Consider the following 27,775-nt stretch of genomic DNA (forward strand, 5'->3'; position numbering starts at 1 on the left):
GCATGTATGTGCTGGAAGCACACAATGTCTTGATTGTTACAGTTAAAAATATTGAGTGTAAAAGATTTACAATTCATTGTTTAGCAGATTAAGTACATCTGTGCACCATCTGATCTTAGAAAAGACATGTTTATTTTCAGCACGCTAGGTTCTTCTTTCCAAAAATATAAACAAATTTTTATAGTTCCCAATCCTGCAAGCTCATATACACAAAGAGACCCCCCTGAGCCCATGCAGATTAGTTTGCAGAATTGAGGCCTTAGTAACATTTAGAGCCCAATTTAAACAAATATATGTAACAGTTTATATTATCAAGGACTAGGTAGTAATTCTATTATTCAGGCTGCACTGAGATTTCACGGATTCCCAGGTGCACAGAAGCTGCACTCTCCACCACCTTTTTGCCCTACATCTGGTCTTTGGGACAGCCAAGAGCAGTTTTCACCCTCACGTAACTTTACACTAGTAGCCATGGTTCTCTAGATTGCTGAAATGCAGAATGCTCTGGTCACACTCCTTACTAAGGGTGGGGGACAGGAAAGCCTGATGTAGAGCTCTGTACATAAGGATCCCCCTGCACAACAGCAATTCCCCAGTGGGCTGTTTAATATAGGGGCCCCTTTCTTTTTCACCATCAGCATTGCGCAAAAGGGATGGAGCAGGGCCAAGGATCTGGCTCAAGTGGTGGAGTAAATCCCTTTGCTATGTATGGAAAATAATGTGCACCAAACTTAAGAGCACTTACTTCTAGGGCAGAGACTGAATGTTAGAATGAAAACTCTTCAGTAATTTACAATGGAAAGGCAGTTAAAATGCCTCCTGCTGGATTATGATTATTCATGAATTTTAAGGTCAGAAGGGACCATTTGTGATTATCTAATCTGACCTCTTGCCTAACACAGGCTATAGGACTTCCTTGAATTAATTCCTCCTTAAGTCCAATAACTACTGTTGAACTAAAGCCTATCTTTTAGAAAAATATTCAGTTTTTAATTAAAATATTCCCATTAATGGAGAATCCAACACAACTCTTGGTTAATTGTTCCGATGGTTATTGACCCTCACTGTTAAAAACGTGCACCTTAGTTCAGTCTGAATTTATCTAGCTTCAACTTTCAGCCACTGGACTTTGTTATTCCTTTTTCTGCTAGATTCAAGTGCCCGCTATCAAATTTTTGTATTTTTATTGCAGACTAATCAAGTCAGTCCCTTAACCTTCTCTTTGTTAAACTAAATAGATTGAGCTCTTGCGTCTATCACCATATGACTTGTTTTCCATTCCTTTATTCATTAGCATGGCTCCCTTCAGAACCCTCTCTAATTTATCAACATCTTTTTTGAACTGCAAGCACCAGAATTGGACACTGTGTTCCAGCAGTTGCTGTACCAGTGCCAAACACAGAGGCCATAACCTCCCTGCTCCTAGTTGAGACTCCAGTTTATGTAAAGCAAAAAAAGGAATTAACAGTGATTAAGCCCTTGCATGCAGTTTATTCATGCCTCTCCTCTACAGTTCATGAGATAGCATGTCCAGCAATGTATTCTTTATCCACTAACTAAAGCTGGATGGCCTGAAACAATGTTTATCTATTGTACTTTACATTTTTTGTCCTAAATAGTAACTTGCTCTGAAGACTCACTAACTTGTGAGCGTATTAACCATAATATTACATGATTCTCAATGTAATACATGCAAAACTGTAATAGATACTCTGTGTAGTAATGACAGATACAGTGTGCAACTTATAAGAGTGTTCCAAGATTAATTAGCGTTGGTCAGGAACTCTGGAGATATAAAACATTATACAAAGATCTAAGTATTAGGTACTTACACATTCAGTATGCACTGGATGCACAGCAAACAGTGAAGCAGCTAGAAGAGATGCTTTTGGAGCAAGGTTTAGCCTTCTTCCTTTACTGCTGTATTGCAGCCCACCCAATAATATCGAGAAGACATCAACCATTAATACAGAGATAGCACAATGCAGTATTATATTGATGACATGAAAACCCATTGGGTGAAAGCCTCCAGCAAAAAGGTAATTAATTCTACATAAAAACAAAAACATTGAGATTAAGAGTCAGAGGAGAGCTTGGAGACACACAAAGAAAAACTAAACACTCCTGAAGAAAGAGAAATAGCCTTTGCACGAGAAGCTTAAAATTAAAAGTAAATTTTAAATAATATTTAACACACCCACCTTACCATGGTTCTATCTCCAAACATCCCTGTAGGCTCCTAGCCTGCAGCTAGCAGGCCCTGATCCTTTCCCAAACAGAGGATTTCCCTACAGAATAACACCCATGCCCTCAAACCAGTGCCAATTTGCACCACCACTACCTTTACAAGATCCCAAATGGGAAACAGCGACTGTGGCTGCTTCTCAGTTGGTGCCATAACTTTAAAGTTGCATGTTATAATAGTACTCTGGGACACAACCCTGTGTAAAATTAGAAAGCCGGAGAGTCCTGCAGAAAAGCAGCCCAATCTCCTGGAGGGCATCTTTGAACTTCAGAGATACAGTGTGCACATGAATGTTCCTTGGGGGGGGCGAGCAGGAAGGATGGTGTAAGAGGACTGTTCTTTCAGATTATACCTTAAAATAAATGTTTGAAAAAAACAAAGTCCACATCACTCACACACTGAGGTCTTAACTGACTTGCAATTACCTAAAGACCCCATGAACTTTTCAGTTAAAAAAAAAAAAAAAAAAAAAAAAGATGTGTCATAGGATCTTTGGCCAAAAATTTTCCAGTGTGTATGGCCTACTCACTGCTGGGTTTTCACTCTCCACCCCAGTGGTGGCTGCATTTCAGTGGTGCTCTACACACACAGTTAAGTGATGTACTTTGGGATTTTGCACAAGGAAAAGGCACAACATAAATAATTATTATTTAAAGGGTGTATGTGGAAGCAGCATTCTTTTGGGGACAAGGAATGGGATTGCGGGTGGAAAGAGGTCAGGAAAGTAGGCTGGAGAGGTGAGAGAGGGAATTAGTTATGGTCAGGCTGTTTGGATAAAGGTCCAGCGTAGGAGCTTATTCTGGGTAGGAAAGCTGAAGGGGAAAAGCGTACCACAATTTTCTGTATAATACAAGCAATATGCTAAAAACATACAGAAACTTAACTTAGATAATGGATTTCACCTAGTATGTCTAGCCAACCTGCATCTGGCATAAGTGGAGTTCATTAGAATGATCTAACCTGTTATAAATGTGTAATACACATAAAAGCAAAGTCTTAAGGGAGTTAGGGAAGGCCAATTTCTTGCTTGAGGAAACAGCATTTTACTGGCTACCTCCACGTGCTCCTCTACGGTTTCAGATTTTTAAATACTTGTGCGTACATTTTCTGTTTAAATTAACCAGGGTGTTATTGGAGTCAGAATGAGCCTCAGAGGCCGCAGGAGGAAAGGAATAATTTTATAATGTACGTTTTATGTAATATATGGAAGCCTGTAATAGGCATTTCAAACACCCAGACATTTACATTATTTGTATTACAGTGGTGCCTAGATTGGACCCAATAGTGCATGGTCACAGCCCTTCCTTGACCATGCAGGGGAGGAAAGGAAAGTAAGGTTCCATGCAGACTCTTCTCTCACCATTCCAGCTGGAGTCACAAATTGAGCAGGGGAATACTTGCCCAATACTCCCTGCTGAGAGCAAGTGGGTGGGGCAGAGTCCTGGATCTGCCCCCTTTACTCACCAGGGGGACTGGCTGGCCAGGCTCACAGCATGCAGTAAGCAGCTCCATGACAAGGGTGAAGTTACTTACTCCTTTCCCAGGCAAATAGGGAGCATGGATGGAACTCAGTCTCCTTGGTCTGCTTGTAGGACAGTGCAGCTACATCCACACCCCACCCCCAAGTAGACTGTAAACTGTAAACTTCTACAATCTAGCCATTGCGAGAAAGTCCCATGGCCCTTGCCCCAAAGAGCCTATGACCTAAATGGACAAGAACAAGGCTGGGAGTGGAAACAGATGCACAAAGAAGCAAAGTGACTTGCCCAACATCACTTTGCAAGTCAGTGGCAGAGCAGGGAAAAGAATCCAGGTCTACTGATGCCCAGACCTGTGCTCTATTCACTGAACCACGCTGCCTCCAGTACAGCTATTATAAGAAAGCAACAATATATGTACAAAGATACTTTCCTGCTATATATTAATGTATATTAAAACTGTGTGTATTGGGGGGGGGGAGACAGGGTCAATAGTTAAAAAACAAACTGTCAAGCTGAGGTTAGAGTAGATGGGCAGAGATCAAAATGCAACCAAACCCCAGGAAAATGAGAACAGAGCCCATTTTTGTTTAGTTTTATACTTCTTATCTCACTGCATTTTAGCACCTAGATTATAAGCTACTATTATTGATGTTCTATATATACACTTAAGATAGATTGATAAACACAAAGCTGGGCACATAGCTTTGTTCTGTTTTTTAATCTATGTATACATCAACCAGGATGTACACAGTTCAGTCTACTTCCACCAAAGGGTTCTGGTGACAAATAAATTTCTCTAGCTACATTCTTACTGTTTAATATCACAGCACCTCTTGCCATAGGAAAAAGAAGGGAAGAAGAAATGGAGCAAAAGGGAGAAAACTGGTTTAGATCATAGAAGGGTCTTCAGACCTTAAACTGATAATGTGTGGAAGCTGTGATTAAAGAGAAAAGAGACAATTACAGAATCTGAGGTGGGGATACTTTTCTTGGTATATTAAACGTGACTCTGGGGTAAATTTAAGTAGGAGGTTATTATATAAACAGTTATGAATAATGTTCTCATCTATCCAGACTCCACTTTTCTTCCTACTGGACAGAATTTACACTTATGCAGAGCACCAACGCAAGGTCTATGCATCAATTAAATACCTGTTGCTGGCCCTCTGCATAAGGGTGAATTTCACCCTTTGGTTCCGAACCTGCAACAAGCTGTGGGACGTGGGAGTTCACCTGCATGGAGCTTATTGCACGATCAGGTCTTTGGAGTTAAGCAAGGTAGTAGCTGTACTGCAAATAAATTGCAGCAGAGATTTCACTTCCCTCAAAGTCTCTTATTTTCCAAAACAAAAAAAGTCAGTTAACAAAATAAACCTCCAAACCCAGTACTATGGGCACGACACCAGGTCTCACCTGAAAGTCAGGACAGTAAGAGGTCGATATGATTTGTGGCTGGTATTGCTGCTGAGTTTGCCACCCCAAAAGTCATGATGCCACAGGTCACCAAGTGGAGTTTCTGCTCTGAGGTCCTGAAAGAACACACGTTTAGCACCAACATTGTTAACATTTCAATTTAGTTAAAGCAGTTGGAAAGAGAACAGTTACATACAAAGCAAATGGGCACCACCATGACCATATTTTATAGACGACACTTTCTATCAAGTCTTTTAGTGACTGGCTACTGAAACCTGATTGATAGTTCCAAGCTTTTTCAATACCCGCTTCTATTCCTTTAATAATTGTGGACCAGATCCTCATATGGCATAAATCAGCATATTTTCATGAATTTCAATGGAGTGATGCTGATTTCCACCAGTTGTTGTTCTGACCCAACAGCTCTAGTGTAAAATATATTTAAAATATCTTTATTTTTGTACAATATCTTATTTTAGAGATAGGATCTTTGGAAATAGGAACACCACAAGCTGTTGCAAATTGGCATTTTTCCACTAGCACCAGTAGGAGAACCATTAATGAAAGCAAGAAAGATATACAGCAAGAACTAAAGATAGCAACCAGTGATTAGCTCTTTTTAAAATCCTGTTGGGTGGCTTCCTTAACTTTCACATAACACCACTCAACTAGCACTTTTTGCTTCTGACATATCAAACCCATCAGCAAGTTCCTCTATGTACCGCTCTTCAAGAAAATTCATAGTAGTAGTTAGGAAAGGAATTTCTTAGGTACCATCATGAAGGAAAAATAAAATCACTTTTTAAAAACAATTACAAAATGGAAGTGTACAGTTTGCTTAATCTCATAACTAAGGTGATAAGGAAGCAATTTTGATTATTTCAACTGTAAATGGTACCATAGGAAACTATGTGAAAATCTGAACAACACACATGGATATAAAGGCAGCCCTTTAAAAATATGTTTTTGTATATGTATACATATGTATATACACACATACACACACCCCTCTGAGAAATTTCTGTGCAGCAGCACAGCATGCTTCATATTCATCAATAATTGAAGCTGCTCCACTGAGAAGGCCACCTTACTTCCACCGAGCTCCCATACCTCTCCTCCACACACACAGCGTGCCAAATTCTGCTCTGATTTGTGTTAGTGGAACCTCGTGGGGTATAAATGAAAGCAAAACGTACCCTTAGTTTGATCCAAAGCCATTAGAGCACCTAAGAGTGAGATATCACTACCAAAAGAATAACTTCAATAGGAGAACGGGTAGTATGGATGCAATCAATTATAGCTTACCTTATTTCCCATTCAACTAACACAGTAGTAAAAAAACCAAACCAAACCAAACAACCCAAAACTCCACCATCACCACATGAAGCCAAGTACTGTACTTTCTAAGGGTTATTAAACAATACGTAGGGCCAAGTTTAGCACTGAATTCAGCAGAGATGTATAGGTTGCAACTCCACTGCATTCCTATATCAGAGAAAGGATGTTCGTGTGATTAAGACACGGGATACGGACTGTAGAGACCTGAGTTCAATTCTCAGCTCTGCTATAGACTTCCTCCATGATCCGCTGCAAGCCACTTACAGTCTGATTTTCCATTCCATTGCAATTGTTTGCTATTAACTTGTCAGTATATAGAACATGCAAAGCTATCAGAAAGTCTAATATATTTCTTAAATTAAAAGCATTACAATTTGAATACCATCTCTTATGTCAAGATTGTATCGATAACAAGAGGTACAAAATATATTTGTTGTGTGCTAACAGAAATTTTTAACCACCATAAAAAACAGTACTCATCATTATGTTCATAAAACAGAATGTGAACTATAAGAAAAAGTCTTGCATGGTCTTCAAGTGCTGCAGCTAGGAAACAGTTTGCACAATTTAATCCGAGTTTATTTTATCTCTTCAGTAGGAAACAAGCAGACAAAGCAAAATATGCAGAAATACCTTGTGATTCAATTCCACTTACTTATGACCTGAATTCTCCAGAGCTCAGAAGTGGTGAACTTGACCACCGAGCATTGGAAGTTTGCAGAAAGCTACATAAAATAGTTTGTTCACCTTCACGGGATTACACTAAAAAAAAGGGAACTGTTTGCTTTTTCTTAACTGTAAGAACTTGGTCTTTGAAAAGTTATGTATGATTTTCTGCATTGGAACAGAAAATGGATACCTAGGAATCCCTAAATATTTGATTAGCAGCAGCCTATGCACAGTAGGGTGCAGAACTTGAAGAAGGGTCAGTTCTTCCACATAATGGCTTACGGAAAAGATGCATTGTGTCTGAACTTCCTGCTAACCCAATGATTTGTTTTGCCAAAAAAATAAATAAAGACAAATCATTGTTGTGCACCAGTAAAAAAGTGGTTTTAAATGACAAGGAAGCATCTGGAAAACAGCCTTGAACACCAATAAAATCCAATAACTGAATGCGCCACGATATGGTAGGCATTGGGCCAACTAACAACATATATTTCATTAAAACAGGAAAGTGGGGGGAGGGCTAGCAAGTTAAAAGGGTCACAGTGTGGTACCTAAGAAAATACTGGCAAAGCAAGGCTCAGCAGATCCACATAATGCCTTCATCAGCTGTATTTCACATGAAAAATAAAATATGGCATGTAGTATCTTGCTTAATAAAACCAGCCTTTATTAGGGTACTTTCTCTCCCCACCAATTCATAACCCCTCATCTCTACATTTTTGGTACTGATTTAATATTTCTACATATTTATCTAGCCCCTTTATTATAAAGTCCCAGTGGCTCCAAAATCCCATTCAATTTCTAAAGAAATGTGTCAAAATTTAGATAGGGAAATAAATTAAATCTCCGTATTTTCAAATGTAGGCTGAATAAGTAAGAATGAGGTTATTTAAGCAATTGATTTAGTTTTTTCTCCTTGCCCGCAGCCAGAATTTTAGCACAGCTTTTTTATTTGCGTGCGTGTTGATAAACTGAAACAATAACATTTGTCAAGTAAACGTGGAGAGAGGTGGAGGAAGATTACAAGTGTAGAAATTGCATTGAAACAAACTACATCCACCATTGCCTTGGTTTAAATGTCAGTTTAAGAAAATGAAATTGCATCGTTATCCTTCAAATACATCTCCTGGGAAAATTTGGTTCTGCAAGTTGTGTCATTTTACAAATACAATACGTTCTATAATCTTTGTATGTATTTACATTGCAATTTGGCAGACACTCCCCCGACCCAACATTTTTCTAGCTTAGGGTATTATGGCTGACTTATCAAGTACACTACAAATTTATTTGAACAACGATAATTCTGTGGGATGCTGAAAGGCAAATTGCAGTAGGCTACCTTTATACTTTCTGTTGTGAAAAAAATACTGTAGGTCAGGGGTAGGCAACTATGGCACGTGTGCCGAAGGCGGCACGCGAGCTGATTTTCAGTGGCACTCACACTGCCCGGGTCCTGGCCACCGGGCCAGGGGGCTCTGCATTTTAATTTAATTTTAAATGAAGATTCTTAAACATTTTAAAAATCTTATTTACTTTGCATACAACAATAGTGGAGTTATATATTATAGACTTATAGAAAGAGACCTTCTAAAAACGTTAAAATGTATTACTGGTACATGAAACCTTAAATTAGAGTGAATAAATGAAGACTCGGCACACCACTTCTGAAAGGTTGCCGACCCCTGCTGTAGAACATATTTTTTCCAGAAGGTTTTTCGGCTACCACTTTTCTCTTCATTCTTTTGGTATCAAGAGAGTAGATCCATATCTATTCCTTTTCTTTTTGCTTCTATGTACCTCTCTTACCACCTCTATCACTCAAACCTCCTAGATCAGACTAGGACCACTCTTATAAGGCCAGGCCCCACCCAAGGGCCCACTCTTGGAAGTTATTAAATGTCCCCTTGGGAGGCATCTCAGGAACTGAGGACACTCAATATCTTACAGGACCACACCTTAAACCATCTATTTTAGGATTTATACTTTAAAATCATGTAGCTTGAAAACTGGCTAAGGGATGTAAACAATGATTGGCTAAATAGTTTTTCAAAAAGAACAAGATTCGCAGTGCATTAAAGACTGTTTTAAAAAAAGCAAATACTTTCTTAATATTTTCTACTCAAACAATATTGTTGTATTTGCCACAGGAATGTTACAAGTGAGATGGTCCGTGAGACTCTCTCTCTCTCTCTGTTAGGCTGGGGTTTACCTTATGAAAAACCTTGAGAACTCTTGCTGAGTGAAACTCACCATCAGCCCATCCTGCAAACACTTCTACACAAGAGTAACCGTATCCACTTGGCTTCCATCCATTACCCATTGGAGTCAATAGAAAGTCTCCCACAGATGTCAGTGGGTATTAGACTGGATCCTAAGAACCATAATTTGAATTAACTGAAGTCTATGGTAAAACTCCCAGGACCAGATCCACAAAGGTATTTAGGCTCTCAAAATGGTAGTTAGGCACCTACGTCCAACATTATAGATACCAGTGAGATCCTCAAAACCCCACTTATCTGCTGCCTAACCCTGGAGCTGTTGAAATTCCCTAGGTGCCTAAGTTTGTTGGTAAAGTCCCTTAGGCACCTAAATTTTTGCTAGTGAGTATCCACAAAACAGCCTCAATCCTGATGATGCTGAGCTGCTCAGTCCCCTAGTCCATATATAAACCTTGGTGGAATTCTCAGACTAGGTGTTCCCCCACCTAACTCATATGTGAGGACCTATTCAATAGGCCTGCTCAAAGCACACCTAGCAGATCTGGTCAAAAAAGGACAGCTGGGAAAGAGCTGGTCAGGATTTTTTGGAGCTGTGCGTGTCTCTTTATACCCAATAGCCCAGTCATTAGAGTACTCACCTGAGATGTGGGAGACTCAGGTTTGAATCCCTATTTGTTCTGATTTGGAATAGGGACTTGAACCCAGATCTCCCACATCCCAGGTGAGTAACCTAATTGCAAGGGTATTGGCAATAATGGGATGGAGGCCTCTCACTCCCCGTTTTTCCTACAAGCAAGGACTGACCTGGCTTGGGTATCTAATTCCAGGACAGGGTTCATGTCTGTGAATCCTGAGCAGAGGAAGGCACCTCCCTCCAATCCCCAGTCAAGAGACCTAACCATTTTTGAGGGGCGGGATTAAGCCCTGCACCTCTCCTTGGCATTTTCTACTGCCTAGTTTAGGTGACTCCCTGCTCAGCTTGCTGGTTTCTGTGAATCCCTTCCTTAGGTTCCTGACTCTCTCCATACAATGCATGGAGAGCCTAGGTGCCTAACTTAGTTAATTCCACTTGGTGCCTAAATCCCCTTTGTGACTAACCCCCAATAACTTTAATGGGAATAAGACTGGGTCCATAAATAGTCTTGTGTACACACATCAATGTGCAAAAGTGTTTTCAGGATCAGCCCAAACATTGTGCAAATCTAGCCAATTTCACCCACAGTACACATAGCTTTTGTGCATTATTTACATAAATAGTGTCTTACTTTTTAAAACCCTTTGCAGAGACAAATGACCATCATAAGAAAGGGAGGGGGTAAAGGAGAAATTCAACCCAAAATGCTTATTTTGCATGGGTCAAATTTGGGGCCTAATTAAGTTTTATTCATAGATTCTAGGACTGGAAGGGACCTCGAGAGGTCATTGAGTCCAGTCCCCTGCCCACATGGCAGGACCAAATACTGTCTAGACCATCCCTGATAGACATTTATCTAACCTATTCTTAAATATCTCCAGAGATGGAGATCCCACAACCTTTATTCCAGTGTTTAACCATCCTGACAGTTAGGAACTTTTTCCTAATGTCCAACCTAGACCTCCCTTGCTGCAGTTTAAGCCCATTGCTTCTTGTTCTATGCTTAGAGGCTAAGGTGAACAAGTTTTCTCCCTCCTCCTTATGACACCCTTTTAGATACCTGAAAACTGCTATCATGTCCCCTCTCAGTCTTCTCTTTTCCAAACTAAACAAACCCAATTCCTTCAGCCTTCCTTCATAGGTCATGTTCTCAAGACCTTTAATCATTCTTGTTGCTCTTCTCTGGACCCTTTCCAATTTCTCCACATCTTTCTTGAAATGCAGTGCCCAGAACTGGACACAATACTCCAGCTGAGGCCTAATCAGAGCAGAGTAGAGTTGGCAGTATCAGTTTAAATAATTTTTTTCTACTACAATTTAAGTCAGAATAAACACAAACCTTATTATTGATGATAGCTTCAGAGTCATCAAAGACAAAATCTCCATCGTAGCTGTTAGCAAAACACATGAAGGAAATGAGTCCAACAATAATTTTAGCCCAATAAGAGGGAAGCACAAACCATGATATTTCATGATCCAAATTAAATTCTGATTGTGCCATTCTGTGAAATGCTTGTTTCGAGTGTGGAGCTCCAGCATTATGTTGGCTGCAAATCTGGAAGAAAAAAAAATAATCATGAAATGTACAATTACATTTAAACACCATTAGCTTTGCTTAAAGAAATGAAAATCATACTGACATGTTTTACATAGGAAAACATAACATCTTACACGAGTGAGATGTAATTCTGAAATCCATTAAGGTAAAAAGGAAAATTTAAAAAAAATGCTATCAAAACCTCTTTGAGCATAATTTTATATTTCACATTTGAGAAAAGTAGAAAAGCGTGGTTGACTATGGTCTGAGCATAGAGTTGAGTTATAATCCTGACTCTGACACATGCTACCTCAAAAGCCTTGGGCAAGTCACTCTACTTTTTGGACTCAGTTTCGTTTTTCAAATAAGTATACCACCACCCATTTCATAAACACATGCCTTGTGAGGATTAGTAAATGTTTATAAAGTTCTTTGAGGATGATGAATACCAGTTAGGGCACAATAAACCCAAATACAACTGCGTTGATGCAACATGAAGGGCCTAAGTTTGCAAGGACACCATGTGTGGAACTCACAGGGACTTCAACAGGAAACACATGCATAGTGTTCTTAAAGAATGAGGCCCTACAACTGGTATTCAACAAAGCATAGTCAAGAATAGGGTTGTCAGTTTGGGTTGGATGGATTCCTGGAGGTTTCATCACATGACAATCTTCAATTCCTGGAGACTCCAGGACAATCCTGAAGGACTGGCAACCCTTGTCGAGAAGCACAAACTTAAGATTCCAACTGCAAAGTTCACTAGGTCATGCAGCACGTCATGCATATTTTATAATACACATCTTACTAACAAAGATAAAATAGGCACATAATCAAATATATATTTAATAAGGAAAAAGAACAGTAAGTAATGTTGCAACCCAGCTTTATTAATGCTTTCAAAACCTTAAGTTTTGCATTTCCTGACTTTATGATTTTAACCTGTGGAACCTTGGTGGGTTTTTGCATTTGATCTCCTAGTTTTATTTATTTTAAGAAAGAAAAAGACTAGAGTTTTTTGTCTTGTGGAGTTTACAAGCTCTGCTGGCTTGGCAAATGGAACTGATAAAGTTCCTTGCTCTATAGCTGTTCAGCTTGCAGAGCTTGTCAGCATTACCAGTGGAACTCACACAAGCTCCTTGAAACAGTCTACACATTCCTAACCTGTGTAGGTACCTGTGCGTGTGTGCACACACACACACACGCTCCTGAGGTGTGCCCCCTCAAGCCCTCTATTGTGGTACCCAATTCTGTTGAGATACAGGTGTGGAGTGGTATGGATCTGAGAAAGAAAGACAGACTCAGAAGAAGCTATCTAGCAGAGCAGAATAGGCCAACCACTAGAAGCAAAATATATTTTCAAATGTAATCCACTTCTGGTTTATAATCTACTGAAAGATTAAAACTGTAACCCTTAATCAGAAGGAAGCACATACATTGCTACTAACAGCTTACATACGACGATGATGGCCACTACAGAAATACTTAATTAAAACAGATTTCAGCAGCTGCTCAGAATTCCCCTTTCCCAGAAAGTTTCCCCTTAACCAGGCTACCTTTTTCCATTTTTCTCATTTATATTGGTCATTATTTAATAGTACCTATATATAGGACTGGTCAATCTGTGGGGTTTTTCATTACAGGGACAGAACTGTTAAACACTCAAGCATGTTCCCTGAATATGGGGGGAGAAACAATCATATATATCACAGATGTTTTGTTTGTTTAAACGGGACCCAACTGTGTGCTTGATGCCAGGGGACCATACCACCTGGGATCTGACAACACCCGCTCTCTTTTTGGTAGTCACAGTGCATATTTCCATTTCACTGCTGTGTGGTGTGGCACAGCACTTAATAAAATATCATTCTAGGGGGTTCCTTTACATGTAGAAGGAAAGTTGCATATTTAGTTACATGCAACACCACATTCCACTAGCTGGCAGCGTATCTAAACATACTGCTAGAGCTCAAGACTCCATTGTAACAAGAACAGATTACTCTGATATTTGTGAATTAATGAGGCTGCAGTGTCTCAGATGGAATCAGTTGTTTATGCAGGTAAAGAAAACCAGAGTCAGTACTCCGCCTGCATGAGAACGCCTCTGTCATTGTACAGACGAGGATATCCACACATGGTCCCGCTATAAGAATATAGCTGGCCACGAGCACTGTTTGGGGAATCAAGAAACTTGATCCTAGTTTCCATTCCACAACAGGGAAAGGCAGACGCAGAGAGCTCGCCCTCTGGAGCCTGTACTCTCCGGAAGAAGGAGGACTTTCTGCTGGGGAAGGCGGCAGCAGGGGAGTGGGAGAAGGGTGGGATGGAGACCGGTGCTGAGAGCGCTACTAGCAAGTACAGGAAGCTTTGGCCACACACATGTTTTCAGAGCTGTAGCCGCGGCGGCTCCCTGTATTTCTTTTGTCCTGGGAGCAGCAGCACATGAATGACACACGATGTAGCGTGGTTCGTAACGCTGGCGAGGTTTCCATGCTGCCTCCGCCGCCCACTGCAGCAGAAGTCAGGAGCCAAACCCACCCCCTACCTGGGGAGGTACAGAGCCACCCCGGCCAGCTCCGCCGAGCCACCACCCCCCGCCCCTGACCTGGCTCAGCCCCGTGCCCCAGCCCAGCCACCTACCGGGTGCACAGGACACCTGCCTCCCTGGAGCGCCCCCCCTGACCAGCCCTGGTCCCTGCGGGCGGCACGCGGGGCAGGCACCACCGCCCGGCCCTGCTCCGGGAGCCCCGCAGAGCTTTACCTGCAAGGAGACGGAGCCAGAGCGGCATCTCCCACCCGGCTGCGAAACTCTGCCCGCTCTGCGCGCCCGGGCGCCGCCGCCGGAGCTGCTGGGGCGGGGGAGGGGCTGCTACGGCGTCTGCCCCTGAAAACATGCTCACTGCCCATTGGCCCGCGGCCTGTCCCCACTCCTCCTTCCCCCCGCCCCGCCCCGCCCCGGCAGCCTCCTGCGCCCATTGGTGGCTGGCGCTGTGACGCGCCGCGGAGCGAACAGGGGAGGCTGGCTCTCGCCCGGCTGCGGGAGCAGGGGAGCTGCGCTGAGCCACACCCCTCTGCTCTGCTCTGCTCTACAGACCAAGGAGGGAGAGCGGGGGGAAGATGCGGCCGCCCAGCCGGCATTGCGCAGGCCCACAAGGCTGCTGCCCTCTGGTTTGCAGATTGCTCCTCATTCACAAAAACCTTTGTCTCGGCGGCACAGCGTGTGTCGCTCCCTTTGCTCTTGTGTGTGCCGAGCTGGGCGGCTGACATGCACGCTGGAAGGACTGTACTCTCCCTGATCCGCTTCCCCCCGCCCCCGTCCTGCTTTATTATTGATCACTCTCGTTTGTTTTATGTGGGGATTACAATAGTACCCACACCCGAGAAGGCCTTTCCCCCAAGGAGTTTACAATCTGAACGAACCTGAAAGGTTTAAAATATCATCTGTTTAGTTCTCTTTTGCTTCACACCGCACCTCTCCTCTTGGAAATAAGTTTTTTTTTTCCGAATCATTACACATAGTGGTCCTGGGGAAGACGATGTTATAAACCCATTGCAATAATAATATAGAAAGTTGCTACAAGAGCCAGTTCTAGGAGCAAGTGATCAGGGTGGTTGCCCTGAGCACAAGCTTCTAGGGAGTGACATACTACTGTGCCACTTTTGGGAGGGGGGGGGGGGCTCAGCCTCTCTGGGGGATGCTGAAAACATCTTCTGCTCTGGCCAGCAGAATGCTTAGGTTCTGTTCCTGCTAGGTTGCCAATTTTGGTTGGATGTATTCCTGAAGAGTTTTATCACATGACATAATCTTTAATTAAAGATTCATCTTTTAATTTCTGGATACTCCAGAACAATCCTGGAGGGTTGGCAATGCTAGCTCCTGCTTGCACTAGTGACTAGGACACCAGCTGTTAATTATGAATTTCACTACTGAGATCCATGCAGACAATAAGATATGCTATTTAAATAAGTGAACAAAGTACATTTGAGGATGCATTCTCCTAACTTTCTCACTGCTTTTGTTGATTTAGGCCCCAATTGTGCTGTGAGCGCCACAAGAGCAGACCACTCTATGTAGGCAGACAGTTGTTACAGTGGTCTCCCATGTGGAGCTCATTGTGAATGTATTGGGGTCAATGTGAACAAAGGAAAGCAAGCAAAATGAATCACAAAATGTACTTGGTACATGAATTTCAAAAGTGTACTTTCCTTTTAAGCAGTTAAGCGTATGTATCCAAGTATACTGTTTAATTTTCTAGTATCTTTTCTAAAAATAGTGAAGTCATAGTAATATGAGACCTCTCTACAGTCATCCATGAATCGTTGCTAAGGGCAGAGCAGAGACACATAATTTTGGTTTGGAAATTCTGAGGTGTTTGTGTTATTAAGCTTTAAATCAGTGAGGTTCTCTCATATATAGCACTTTTCTGTCATAGATCTCAGTGCTGGGAGGGGTTGCAAGCACTTTGGAGGACAGGATTAGAAATCAAAAAGACCTTGACAAATTGGAGAATTGGTCTGAATTTAACAAGATGAAATTCAATAAAGATAATCACAAAATATTTCATTCAGGAAGGAAAAATCAAAACGCACAACTACAAAATGGGAAACAATGCCTGGTTGGTAATGCTGCGGAAAAGGATTTGGGGGTTACAGTGAATCACAAATTGAATATGAGTCAAGAATGTGATGCAGCTGCAAAAAAAAAAAAAAGGCTATCATTTGGGATATATTAACAGGAGTGTTGTTTGTAAGACACATGAGGTAATTGTCCTACTCAGCTCAGCACTGGTGAGGCCTCATCTGGAGTACTGTGTCCATTTCTGGGGACCACACTTTAGGAAAGATGTGTGCAAATTGGAGAGTCCAGAAGAAAACAAACAAAAAAAATTATAAAAGATTTAGAAAACCTGATCTATGTGCAAAGGTTAAAAAAACAGAGTACAGTTAGTCTTGAGAAAAGAAGACTGAGCAGGGACCTGGGAATCTTCAAATATGTTAAGAGCTATTATAAAGAGGACTGTGATTGATTGTTCACCAGGTCCCTTGAAGGTAGGACAAGAAGTAATGGGCTTAATCTGCAGCAAGTAGATTTAGGTTAGATATTTGGAAAATCTTTCTAACTATAAGGGTAGTTAAACTCTAAGAAAAGGTTTCCAAGGGAAGTTTTGGAATCTCCATCATTAGAGGTTTTTAATAACAGGCTGGACAAACACCTGTCAGGGATTGTCCAGGTTTACTTGGTTCTGCCTCAGCACAGGGGGCTGAACTCGATGACTTCTTAAGGTCACTTCCAGCCCTACATTTCTATGATTCTGTGGTGAGTTTTAGAAACTTTTTACCCTTCTTATGACAGGGAAAACAGACACAGATAGACTGAAAGTTTGCAAACGAGTTAGGCTTTGTATTGAAACTCCAAATCACCCCACCTGTGCTACCAGCATCACACAATCATGACAGTTTGCCACAATTAGCAATCTTCCTACATGTATATGCAGCATCCCCACAACACAATGTAGAATCATAGAATCAAAAATGTCAGAGATGGAAGAGGCCTATGTGATCCTTCATTCCATCTCTGCAAATGCAGGGTGGTCCCTTTGACAATTTAGAGAATCTGTCTGTAAATCTAATTGGTCTGATTGATATTATGAAGTTGCTATGAACATTTCTGTCTCATGGAATGCGTCTCTGTCAATATGTATCCATCATTATTGACAAAGCTGTAACCATCTCTCCCAGATTAGCTACAATGGAGAATAGTTTACTTTAACGACCATACTCTGACTGGTCAATATGCTAAGGAGGTTGGCTGGAGCTGGGAGAAGCCATTTCTTCTAGCTTGTCTGTGCGTAGAGGCTGAGGTTTGCCTAGTGGACAAAGCAACCAGGTATTGTTGGTGGGAAATATAAACTTAAGGGACTCACAGAGAGACTTGGGAGAGAGTCATGCTTTTGCGGGAGGTGGGCAAACTTTTTGGCCCGAGGGCCACATCTGGGTGGAGAAATTGCATGCAGGCCATGAATGTAGGGCTGAGGCAGGGGGTTGGGGTTGGGGTGTGGGAGAGGGTGCGGTGTGCAGGAAGGCTCAGCGCAAGGGATTGGGGTGCAGGAGGGTGCAGAGTGCGGGAGGGGGCTAGGACAGGAGGTTGGGATTTGGGAGGGGTTAGGGTGCGGGAGGGCTCAGGGTAGGCGGTTGGGGTGTTGGAGGGTGTGGGGTGCGGCGGGGGGCTCAGGGTAGGGGGTTGGGGTGTGGGGTGTGGCAGGGGGCTCAGGGCAGGGGGTTGTGGTGTGGGGTGCAGCAGGGGGCTCAGGGTTGGGGTGTGGGAGGGGTTGAGTTGCGGCAGGGGGCTCAGGGCAGAGGATTGGGGTGCAGCAGGGGGTTGGGGTGTGGGGTGCAGGAGGGGTTCAGGGTGTGAGCTCCAGCCTGGTGCAGCTTACCTGGAGCATCTGCGGGGTAGCAGCAGTGCGGCTAAGACAGGCTCCCTGCCTGCCCTGTCCCCGCGCTGCTCCCAGAAGCGGCCGGCACTACGTGCCTGCGGCCCCTGGGAGAGGGGGGGCAGAAGGCTGCGTGCACTGCCTTCGCCTGCAGGTACCTCTCCCGAAGCTCCCATTGGCCGCGGTTCCCTATTCCTGGTCAATGGGAGCTGCAGGGGGTGGTGTCTGCAGGCAAGGACAGTGCACGGAGCCCTCTGCCCCCCCAGGGGCCGCAGTGATGTGGTGCCGGCCGCTTCCTGGCATGGGGCCCACGGCGCCACGGGGGTGGCAATCCCATGGGCTGGATCCAAAGACCTGACAGGATGGATCCGGCCCGCAGGCCGTAGTCTGCCCACCCCTGTCTTAGACCAACCAAGGCTATAGAAAGCAAGTTGACCTAGGGAGAGAGAGGCTTCAGGGTTCAGATATCAAGGCATGAGCTGCAGAAAGAGGATCCTGACCCCAGCCCAAAGAATGCTCCAGAGTGGTGAGGAAACCAAAGCAGGTAATGTTACCAGAAAATTCTTTACCAAAGAGGGAAGCAATCTTTATAAAGGACTCCCTCCCCAGCTTCTATCTCTTGAATCAGTATCTAATCACCTGTGGTGATTCTCTAAATGAAATAGACCAGAGATAATTAGGGTACAAATAAAACAAGGGCTTTATTTATAAAACAACTCTGTGGTTAACACCCTCAGAAGCATAACGCCTAGACCCCAAACTAACCAAATGTGGGTTACAAGGATATGAAATAAACTGTCTACTTCACCACTCTGCACAAAACTCATAAGGAGCCGAACAGGAACTAGGGAGCCACACAGGGCCATACAGGACCAACAGGACAGGAGCTACCGGGAGACCAACGAAACAGGAACCACGGTGAGGCCGACAGGAGCAGGAACCAGCATGATCTTCTCTCTTCTTGATGGAACCGAAATGCGAGCACGGGCTGCCACGCAGGCAAACAGCACCCTGCGCAGGGCTCAGAGTTGCCAGGCAGATCTTACTTGTGACCTTTCCTGCTGAAGTCTTTCCGCCAATGTGCCTATTGCTGGGCAGATTTCAAGGAAAGGGCGCCAACTAGCCAACAAGGAGGAGAACCAATATGGAGAATAAGGACAAACAAAATGGCGAAATAAGCCTAACAGTAAATGTGTGTAGGATTTGTTATTTTTGTATAAGTCTGTGCATTTCTTGCTCTATTAAAAAAGCGCAGTGATGTTTTAGAATTCTGTGCGGTCTGTGTTATGGGTTACACCTCTCGTGTGCCCTGGAAGAGGTAAACTGTAACCCAAAAGGCTCATTCCTTCAGGTGGGGTTTGGGAGAGGATGTGTTTAAGCTACACAGGACATATGAGGAGATCAGCACTGGTCCCAGGGGCTGGGCTGTTGGACTATGAGGTCTCCTTTCCCCAGGAGGATGTGCTAGAAAGAGGGTCTGCACCCTGAGATTATGCCTAGGAACCCTAAGTCAGGGGCAGTGCCTGGCAGGGCCGGCTCCAGGCACCAGCATAGGAAGAAGGTGCTTGGGGCAGCCAATTCAAAGGGGCAGCTCTCCGTCCGGTATCGGGGCGGCACGTCTGGGTCTTCGGCGGCAATTCGGTGGTGGGTCCCTCATTCTCTTTCTTTCTCTTTGAGTTGTCGCTGAATTGCCGCTGAAGAGGAAGAGAGGGAGTACCCGCTGCTGAACTGCCGCCGAAGAAGCGGCACGATTTAGCTGCTGCCGAAGTGCCGCCGCTCGTCTCTATTCTTTTGCCGCTTGGGGTGGCAGAAAAGCTGGAGCAGGCCCTGGTGACTGGCCTTTGTTCAGGCAGACAAAGCTCATTGGATCCAGCAGTTAGATCCCTTTGCAGCAGTATGGTGAGAGCCCAAGAGGGGGCATTTGACCAAATCTGTGATAGTCCCTAGCACTACTTTCTAGGGTTCCTTTTAAAAATCCCAAGCAATAGGACTTACACCACTTTTTTTGGAAGATAGGTTTACAGTCTAATGGAACTCATTGTCAGGAAATTTTATTGATTTCCAGCTGAAATTTTCCTTATTACTCCAGGTTATGCCTCATTGAACCACCTAAAATAATTCCTTTCCCTCTTTGTGCTAACACTTCAAATATTTGTAGGCTATTGCCCTACAAGACTATTGTAGACTTCCCCAAATCCAACACTCATCTAAGCCACTCTGCCTATACAGATCTTCAACTTCTTTAGCTTTAGTGATGTCCAGAGAACCAATTCAGGAAAACATTTTTATTCAGGAAGGATGCTTAAGCATATGTTTAACTTTAAATACAAGCTTAAGTCCCATTGAAGTCAATAGAATTTTAAGCATGTGCTAACGTGATTTCCAGTTTCTCCCATTGCATAATTTTTTAAAATTGGCAGACTTATTGAATTGAATCATCTTGTATTATATATTGTTCTAAAGAGGATTTGACACTATTGTTTGCTGCTCTATTTGTGTCTGCTAATGGGCCATTCACATCAGACACTTATCTTGCCAAGTTGTTTTGCTCACAATTGATACATCTGTGCATCTTTGATCCATGTTTAGTATCCGGAATTTCATTTGTTCAATGCAAGTCTGCTAATATTATCAGCTCTGTTCAGATGCACACACCCACACATACCTACACACCCTTGGCCAGATCCTCAGCTAGTGTAAATCAACTTATCTCTATTTATGCCAATGGAGCTGCGTTGATTTACAGCACTTTAGGTTCTGGCCAACACATATTAGTCCTGCTTTCTTGTTGTTTTCAGAGTATTTTAATTGGTGTATTTCTTCAGTCCTCTGATTTCACCATCTGTAATGCATCACCTTATCACACTGACCTTCTGTTCTGTTTCAATTAATCAGATGAGTCACAGAGCAAATACCTGTTTTAGGAAGGGTTCATTCTATAGTTCCTTCAAAATCTGGTTCAAATCAATTATATTTGCAGAATTTATCTCCAGTCCATTGGCTTCACAGCAGTGTTACTACACTGTTTTATTTTAAAACAGTTGTTCCTAAATACAATACTTTAAAAAAAAAAATCTGCAATTTCTGGGAAAGAATATCTGGAGTGAGATTCTACCTACTCTGTAGTTTTCTCAGCATGTTAAGTTGATCTGCCTACGTGGGTAGACCATCTTTGTTTTAGAAACATAATGTCGCAGGACTGGCATGAACAAAGGCATATGTAAGCATGAAAAAAGTGTACAAACTAAATGATATTGTTAAGAATAGATATAATGTTACTCATACTGGAGTAATTATGCAAATGTGAGGATGTAAAGTTAGTATGGGAGTGACTATATTAATAATATCTTAAATTTCTGAGCATACCCCATATGACCTCCATATTTTCAGAAGCTTGAAGAAACACTATCTGAATTGGGTGTTTCTGAGGTTAATAAGAGTGTGGTAGTTTCTCTCCCCAATGAACATGCCTCCTGAGTATTTTCTAAATATGACAATCTACTGCACAGTATAATGTTTGGGCACCCTGTCTTCTATTTCATTTTAAAAATATGAAATAAAAATTAATGGAGATATCCCATCTCCTAGAACTGGAAGGGACCTTGAAAGGTCATTGAGTCCAGCCCCCTGCCTTCACTAGCAGGACCAAGTACTGATTTTGCCCCAGATCCCTAAGTGCCCCCCCCGGATTGAACTCACAACCCTGGGTTTAGCATGCCAATGCTCAAACCACTGAGCTATCCCTCCCCCAAATATAGAAGGATATATTTGGTATCCTTTAAAATTGTAGTCAAGAATAAACTCTTATTGATTAGTAATAAATTAGAGATAACATTCAAAAGGAAACAATAAAAAAACTCACTTGCAAGTATTAGGCCTTGATATTGCAGGTACATTCATACTTAACTTTGTGTGAATGAGCAGTGCCCCTGGAGGAGCACTATTCACCTGTAAAGATAAAAGTGTGTTTGAAAGATTGGGGCCTAAATCCTCAAATTACTTTGGATGCTATTCTTAAATACTATTTTAAATATTCTTAATCCAAAAAATAAACAGCTACCAAATGTTTCTAAAAACAGTAAGAAAATGCAAGAAATACATTCCTCTACAGGGAGATTGTGAAATGCACTCATGTTAATATACGGTGAAAACTCCACAGCATATCAAAATACTTTTCTGAAATTCAGAAGGTCAGAAACTGCCTGAACCATCCAGACCCTCAACTCTCTGCCTTTCTTTCCCATTATTTAGACTTAGCCTAAGACAAGCCTTAGCTTTCTCAAAAAAGTGAACTTCTTCCCATCTACAGTAAATCTAAGCTGTGCAGAAGTACGGATGCATGCAAAGCAGCTGATAGAAAACTAAGATTTAAGCATCAGCAAATTATTTCTGTGCATCTATGTAGCTCTTGCTAAATGCAAAGTTTTACTCACCCATGATGCTTTCCCCTTATTTCTCCACTTCACCTCATCTGCCAGATATTGAAGTGAAAGTAGCTATCGTGTTTAGAACAAAGCAGATAATGGAGGAGAAAATTTAACTGGAAAGTGGAGTGCTTTAATCATTTTCAAAGAGGGATCAGATTTTCTTCCCAAAATTGTTTCAACGGATAAAAGGAAGAGATTTGAGTCCTCTAAAGTCTCAGAAAGACCAAATATTCTAAGATTATATCATTTAAAATTATTTTCTAAAGCATAAATTTTGTATGAAGAATTGCATTATCCTTCATCAAAACATCTCCTTCAGTATCAGTGCTGTCAGAAACAATTTGTAATTCATTATGTTTCTCTACCAGTTTAACAGTCTCTTTTCTATAAATAGTTTTAAAGTCTGCTATATCTATCTCACTAAAAGTGACTGAAACTTGATTGTACACCAAAGCTGTGTTTGGTAATATACATTAGGAGATGAGGGAACAGAATGGACAGAGGACAGTTTTCTGATTGCCCAAGCAGAGATTAAAACTGCTTTAATGGCACTGTGACTGATAAGAGAACAAGGAAACCAATTTGGCCTTCCATACACTTTCTGGTGTTACAAAATTGGAGGTTCTGGGCCTGGTTCACTGTTGCCATGCTCCATGTGTAGCCATTTACACCAATGCAAAGTGAGTGAGAAATAGAACTATTATGATTTGGTAGCATTTGATACCCATTCAGAACTCCCATAGCATGGATGTACATGACTAGCCAAGAGGTCTGATCTTTTGTTGCACTGCACCTTGTATATTCTCATTTACACCAGATCAAAGTGGATGATAAGTGTCGAAGGATGACATCTTCTAGTGACTTGTGTAAATAACTACACAGGGTGCAGAGCAACAGTCAATCAGGCCTTATGCATTTTTGTGTACATACACTTTCTTTTCTCTCTTTTTGATAGCATTATACTACAAACTATCAGAGGGGTAGCCGTGTTAGTCTGAATCTGTAAAACGCAACAGAGGGTCCTGTGGCACCTTTGAGACTAACAGAAGTACTGGGAGCATAAGCTTTCGTGGGTAAGAACCTCACTTCTTCAGATGCAAGTAATGGAAATCTCCAGAGGCAGGTATATATCAGTGTGGAGATAACGAGGTTAGTTCAATCAGGGAGGGTGAGGTGCTCTGCTAGCAGTTGAGGTGTGAACACCAAGGGAGGAGAAACTGTTTCTGTAGTTGGATAGCCATTCACAGTCTTTGTTTAATCCTGATCTGATGGTGTCAAATTTGCAAATGAACTGGAGCTCAGCAGTTTCTCTTTGGAGTCTGGTCCTGAAGTTTTTTTGCTGTAAGATGGCAACCTTTACATCTGCTATTGTGTGGCCAGGGAGGTTGAAGTGTTCTCCTACAGGTTTTTGTATATTGCCATTCCTGATATCTGACTTGTGTCCATTTATCCTCTTGCGTAGTGACTGTCCAGTTTGGCCAATGTACATAGCAGAGGGGCATTGCTGGCATACGATGGCATATATAACATTGGTGGACGTGCAGGTGAATGAGCCGGTGATGTTGTAGCTGATCTGGTTAGGTCCAGTGATGGTGTTGCTGGTGTAGATATGTGGGCAGAGTTGGCATCGAGGTTTGTTGCATGGGTTGGTTCCTGAGTTAGAGTTGTTATGGTGCGGTGCGTGGTTGCTGGTGAGAATATGCTTAAGGTTGGCAGGTTGTCTGTGGGCGAGGACTGGCCTGCCTCCCAAGGTCTGTGAAAGTGAGGGATCATTGTCCAGGATGGGTTGTAGATCACTGATGATGCGTTGGAGAGGTTTAAGCTGAGGACTGTAGGTGATGGCCAGTGGAGTTCTGTTGGTTTCTCTTCTGGGCCTGTCTTGTAGCAGGAGGCTTCTGGGTACACGTCTGGCTCTGTTGATTTGTTTCTTTATTTCCTTGTGTGGGTATCGTAGTTTTGAGAATGCTTGGTGAAGATCTTGTAGGTGTTGGTCTCTGTCTGAGGGGTTGGAGCAGATGCGATTGTACCTCAGTGCTTGGCTGTAGACGATGGATCGTGTGGTGTGACCGGGGTGGAAGCTGGAGGCATGAAGGTAGGCGTAGCGGTCGGTGGGTTTTCGGTATAGGGTGGTGTTAATGTGGCCATCGCTTATTTGTACGGTGGTGTCCAGGAAGTGGACCTCCCGTGTAGATTGGTCCAGGCTGAGGTTGATGGTGGGGTGGAAGCTGTTGAAAGCATGGTGGAATTCTTCCAGGGCCTCCTTCCCATGGGTCCAGATGATGAAGATGTCATCAATATAGCGTAGGTAGAGAAGGGGCATGAGTGGACGGGAGCTGAGGAAGCGTTGTTCCAGGTCAGCCATAAAAATGTTGGCATATTGTGGGGCCATGCGTGTGCCCATAGCGGTGCCACTGGTCTGGAGGTATATATTGTCACCAAATTTGAAATAATTGTGCGTGAGGATAAAGTCACAGAGCTCAGCAATAAGTTGTGCTGTGTCATCATCAGGGATACTGTTCCTGACAGCTTGTATTCCATCTGTATGTGGGATGTTTGTGTAGAGAGCCTCCACATCCATGGTGGCTAGGATGGTGTTTTCTGGGAGGTCACCAATGCATTGTAGTTTCCTCAGGAAATCTGTGGTGTCACGGAGATAGCTGGGAGTGCTGGTGGCGTAGGGTCTGAGTAGGGAGTCCACATATCCAGACAGTCCTTCAGTGAGAGTGCCGATGCCCGAGATGATGGGGCGTCCAGGATTTCCAGGTTTGTGGATCTTAGGTAGTAGATAGAATAACCCCGGTCGGGGCTCTAAGGGTATGTTGATTTGTTCCTGTGTTAGTGTAGGGAGTGTCCTGAGTAGATGGTGCAGTTTCTTAGTGTATTCCTCAGTGGGATCTGAGGAAAGCGGCCTGTAGAATTGGGTATTGGAGAGTTGTCTGGCAGCCTCCTTCTGGTAGTCAGACCTGTTCATGATGACAACAGCACCTCCTTTATCAGCCTCTTTGATGATAATGTCAGGGTGGTTTCTGAGGCTGTGGATGGCATTGCGTTCTGCACGACTTAGGTTATGAGGCAAGCGATGTTGTTTTTCCACAATTTCTGCCTGTGCACGTCGGCGGAAGCATTCTATGTATAGGTCCAGACTGTCATTTCGACCCTCAGGAGGAGTCCATGTGGAGTTCTTCTTCCTGTGTTGTTGGTGGGAGGGTATCCGTGTATCAGTGCGCTGTTCAGTGTTATCATGAAAGTATTCTTTGAGTCGGAGGCGGCGAAAGTAGGCTTCCAGATCACCACAGAACTGAAGGTGAAAAATCCATTGCTATCTACATACTGCACAGACCACAGTGAGAGATTATGCCATACATTATCAAAGAAACTGAGGAACCACCTGATCAGCATCCTATACAGCAAACAGAAAAACATCAAGAAAGAGCTTTCCAACCTGGAGACTCTCATAAATAACCAACCCTCCACACAAACTGACTTTACTAAAATAAGACAGGAGATCTACATTACACACTTCACCTCTCTACAAAGGAAAAAGGACCGTAAGCTGTCTAAAATCCTACCTGCCACATGGGGCCACAACAGGGGTACCCCTAACTCACCCAGCAATATCGTCAATTTATCCAGCTACACACTCAACCCAGCAGAAGAGTCTGTCCTATCTCGGGGACTCTCCTTTTGCCCCAGCACCCCCACGAACATGATACAGTTCTGTGGTGATCTGGAAGCCTACTTTCGCCGCCTCCGACTCAAAGAATACTTTCATGATAACACTGAACAGCGCACTGATACACGGATACCCTCCCACCAACAACACAGGAAGAAGAACTCCACATGGACTCCTCCTGAGGGTCGAAATGACAGTCTGGACCTATACATAGAATGCTTCCGCCGACGTGCACAGGCAGAAATTGTGGAAAAACAACATCGCTTGCCTCATAACCTAAGTCGTGCAGAACGCAATGCCATCCACAGCCTCAGAAACCACCCTGACATTATCATCAAAGAGGCTGATAAAGGAGGTGCTGTTGTCATCATGAACAGGTCTGACTACCAGAAGGAGGCTGCCAGACAACTCTCCAATACCCAATTCTACAGGCCGCTTTCCTCAGATCCCACTGAGGAATACACTAAGAAACTGCACCATCTACTCAGGACACTCCCTACACTAACACAGGAACAAATCAACATACCCTTAGAGCCCCGACCGGGGTTATTCTATCTACTACCTAAGATCCACAAACCTGGAAATCCTGGACGCCCCATCATCTCGGGCATCGGCACTCTCACTGAAGGACTGTCTGGATATGTGGACTCCCTACTCAGACCCTACGCCACCAGCACTCCCAGCTATCTCCGTGACACCACAGATTTCCTGAGGAAACTACAATGCATTGGTGACCTCCCAGAAAACACCATCCTAGCCACCATGGATGTGGAGGCTCTCTACACAAACATCCCACATACAGATGGAATACAAGCTGTCAGGAACAGTATCCCTGATGATGACACAGCACAACTTATTGCTGAGCTCTGTGACTTTATCCTCACGCACAATTATTTCAAATTTGGTGACAATATATACCTCCAGACCAGTGGCACCGCTATGGGCACACGCATGGCCCCACAATATGCCAACATTTTTATGGCTGACCTGGAACAACGCTTCCTCAGCTCCCGTCCACTCATGCCCCTTCTCTACCTACGCTATATTGATGACATCATCATCTGGACCCATGGGAAGGAGGCCCTGGAAGAATTCCACCATGCTTTCAACAGCTTCCACCCCACCATCAACCTCAGCCTGGACCAATCTACACGGGAGGTCCACTTCCTGGACACCACCGTACAAATAAGCGATGGCCACATTAACACCACCCTATACCGAAAACCCACCGACCGCTACGCCTACCTTCATGCCTCCAGCTTCCACCCCGGTCACACCACACGATCCATCGTCTACAGCCAAGCACTGAGGTACAATCGCATCTGCTCCAACCCCTCAGACAGAGACCAACACCTACAAGATCTTCACCAAGCATTCTCAAAACTACGATACCCACACAAGGAAATAAAGAAACAAATCAACAGAGCCAGACGTGTACCCAGAAGCCTCCTGCTACAAGACAGGCCCAGAAGAGAAACCAACAGAACTCCACTGGCCATCACCTACAGTCCTCAGCTTAAACCTCTCCAACGCATCATCAGTGATCTACAACCCATCCTGGACAATGATCCCTCACTTTCACAGACCTTGGGAGGCAGGCCAGTCCTCGCCCACAGACAACCTGCCAACCTTAAGCATATTCTCACCAGCAACCACGCACCGCACCATAACAACTCTAACTCAGGAACCAACCCATGCAACAAAC

General features: G+C 43.3%; 1 protein-coding gene across 2 annotated transcripts in view; it reads right to left on the reverse strand.

Moving 5' to 3' along the window:
- TMTC4 (transmembrane O-mannosyltransferase targeting cadherins 4) overlaps positions 1-14,390 on the reverse strand; it is a 72,101-nt gene extending 57,711 nt beyond the window's left edge. The window contains exons 1-4 of one of the 2 annotated variants that reach the window (XM_054012792.1): positions 14,298-14,390; positions 11,339-11,554; positions 5,140-5,255; positions 1,833-2,049 (exon numbers count right to left, since the gene is read on the reverse strand). In XM_054012792.1, the coding sequence (XP_053868767.1) occupies positions 1,833-2,049; positions 5,140-5,255; positions 11,339-11,500 (495 nt within the window). In that variant the 5' untranslated portion in view covers positions 11,501-11,554; positions 14,298-14,390. Of the gene's footprint in view, positions 1-1,832; positions 2,050-5,139; positions 5,256-11,338; positions 11,555-14,176; positions 14,276-14,297 lie in introns of those variants that run through there. The other variant, XM_054012800.1, reaches the window with a different exon arrangement.
- Positions 14,391-27,775: the final 13,385 nt, after the last annotated feature.

This window comes from Malaclemys terrapin, chromosome 1 (assembly GCF_027887155.1).
Source record: "Malaclemys terrapin pileata isolate rMalTer1 chromosome 1, rMalTer1.hap1, whole genome shotgun sequence".
Taxonomy (NCBI): domain Eukaryota; kingdom Metazoa; phylum Chordata; order Testudines; family Emydidae; genus Malaclemys; species Malaclemys terrapin.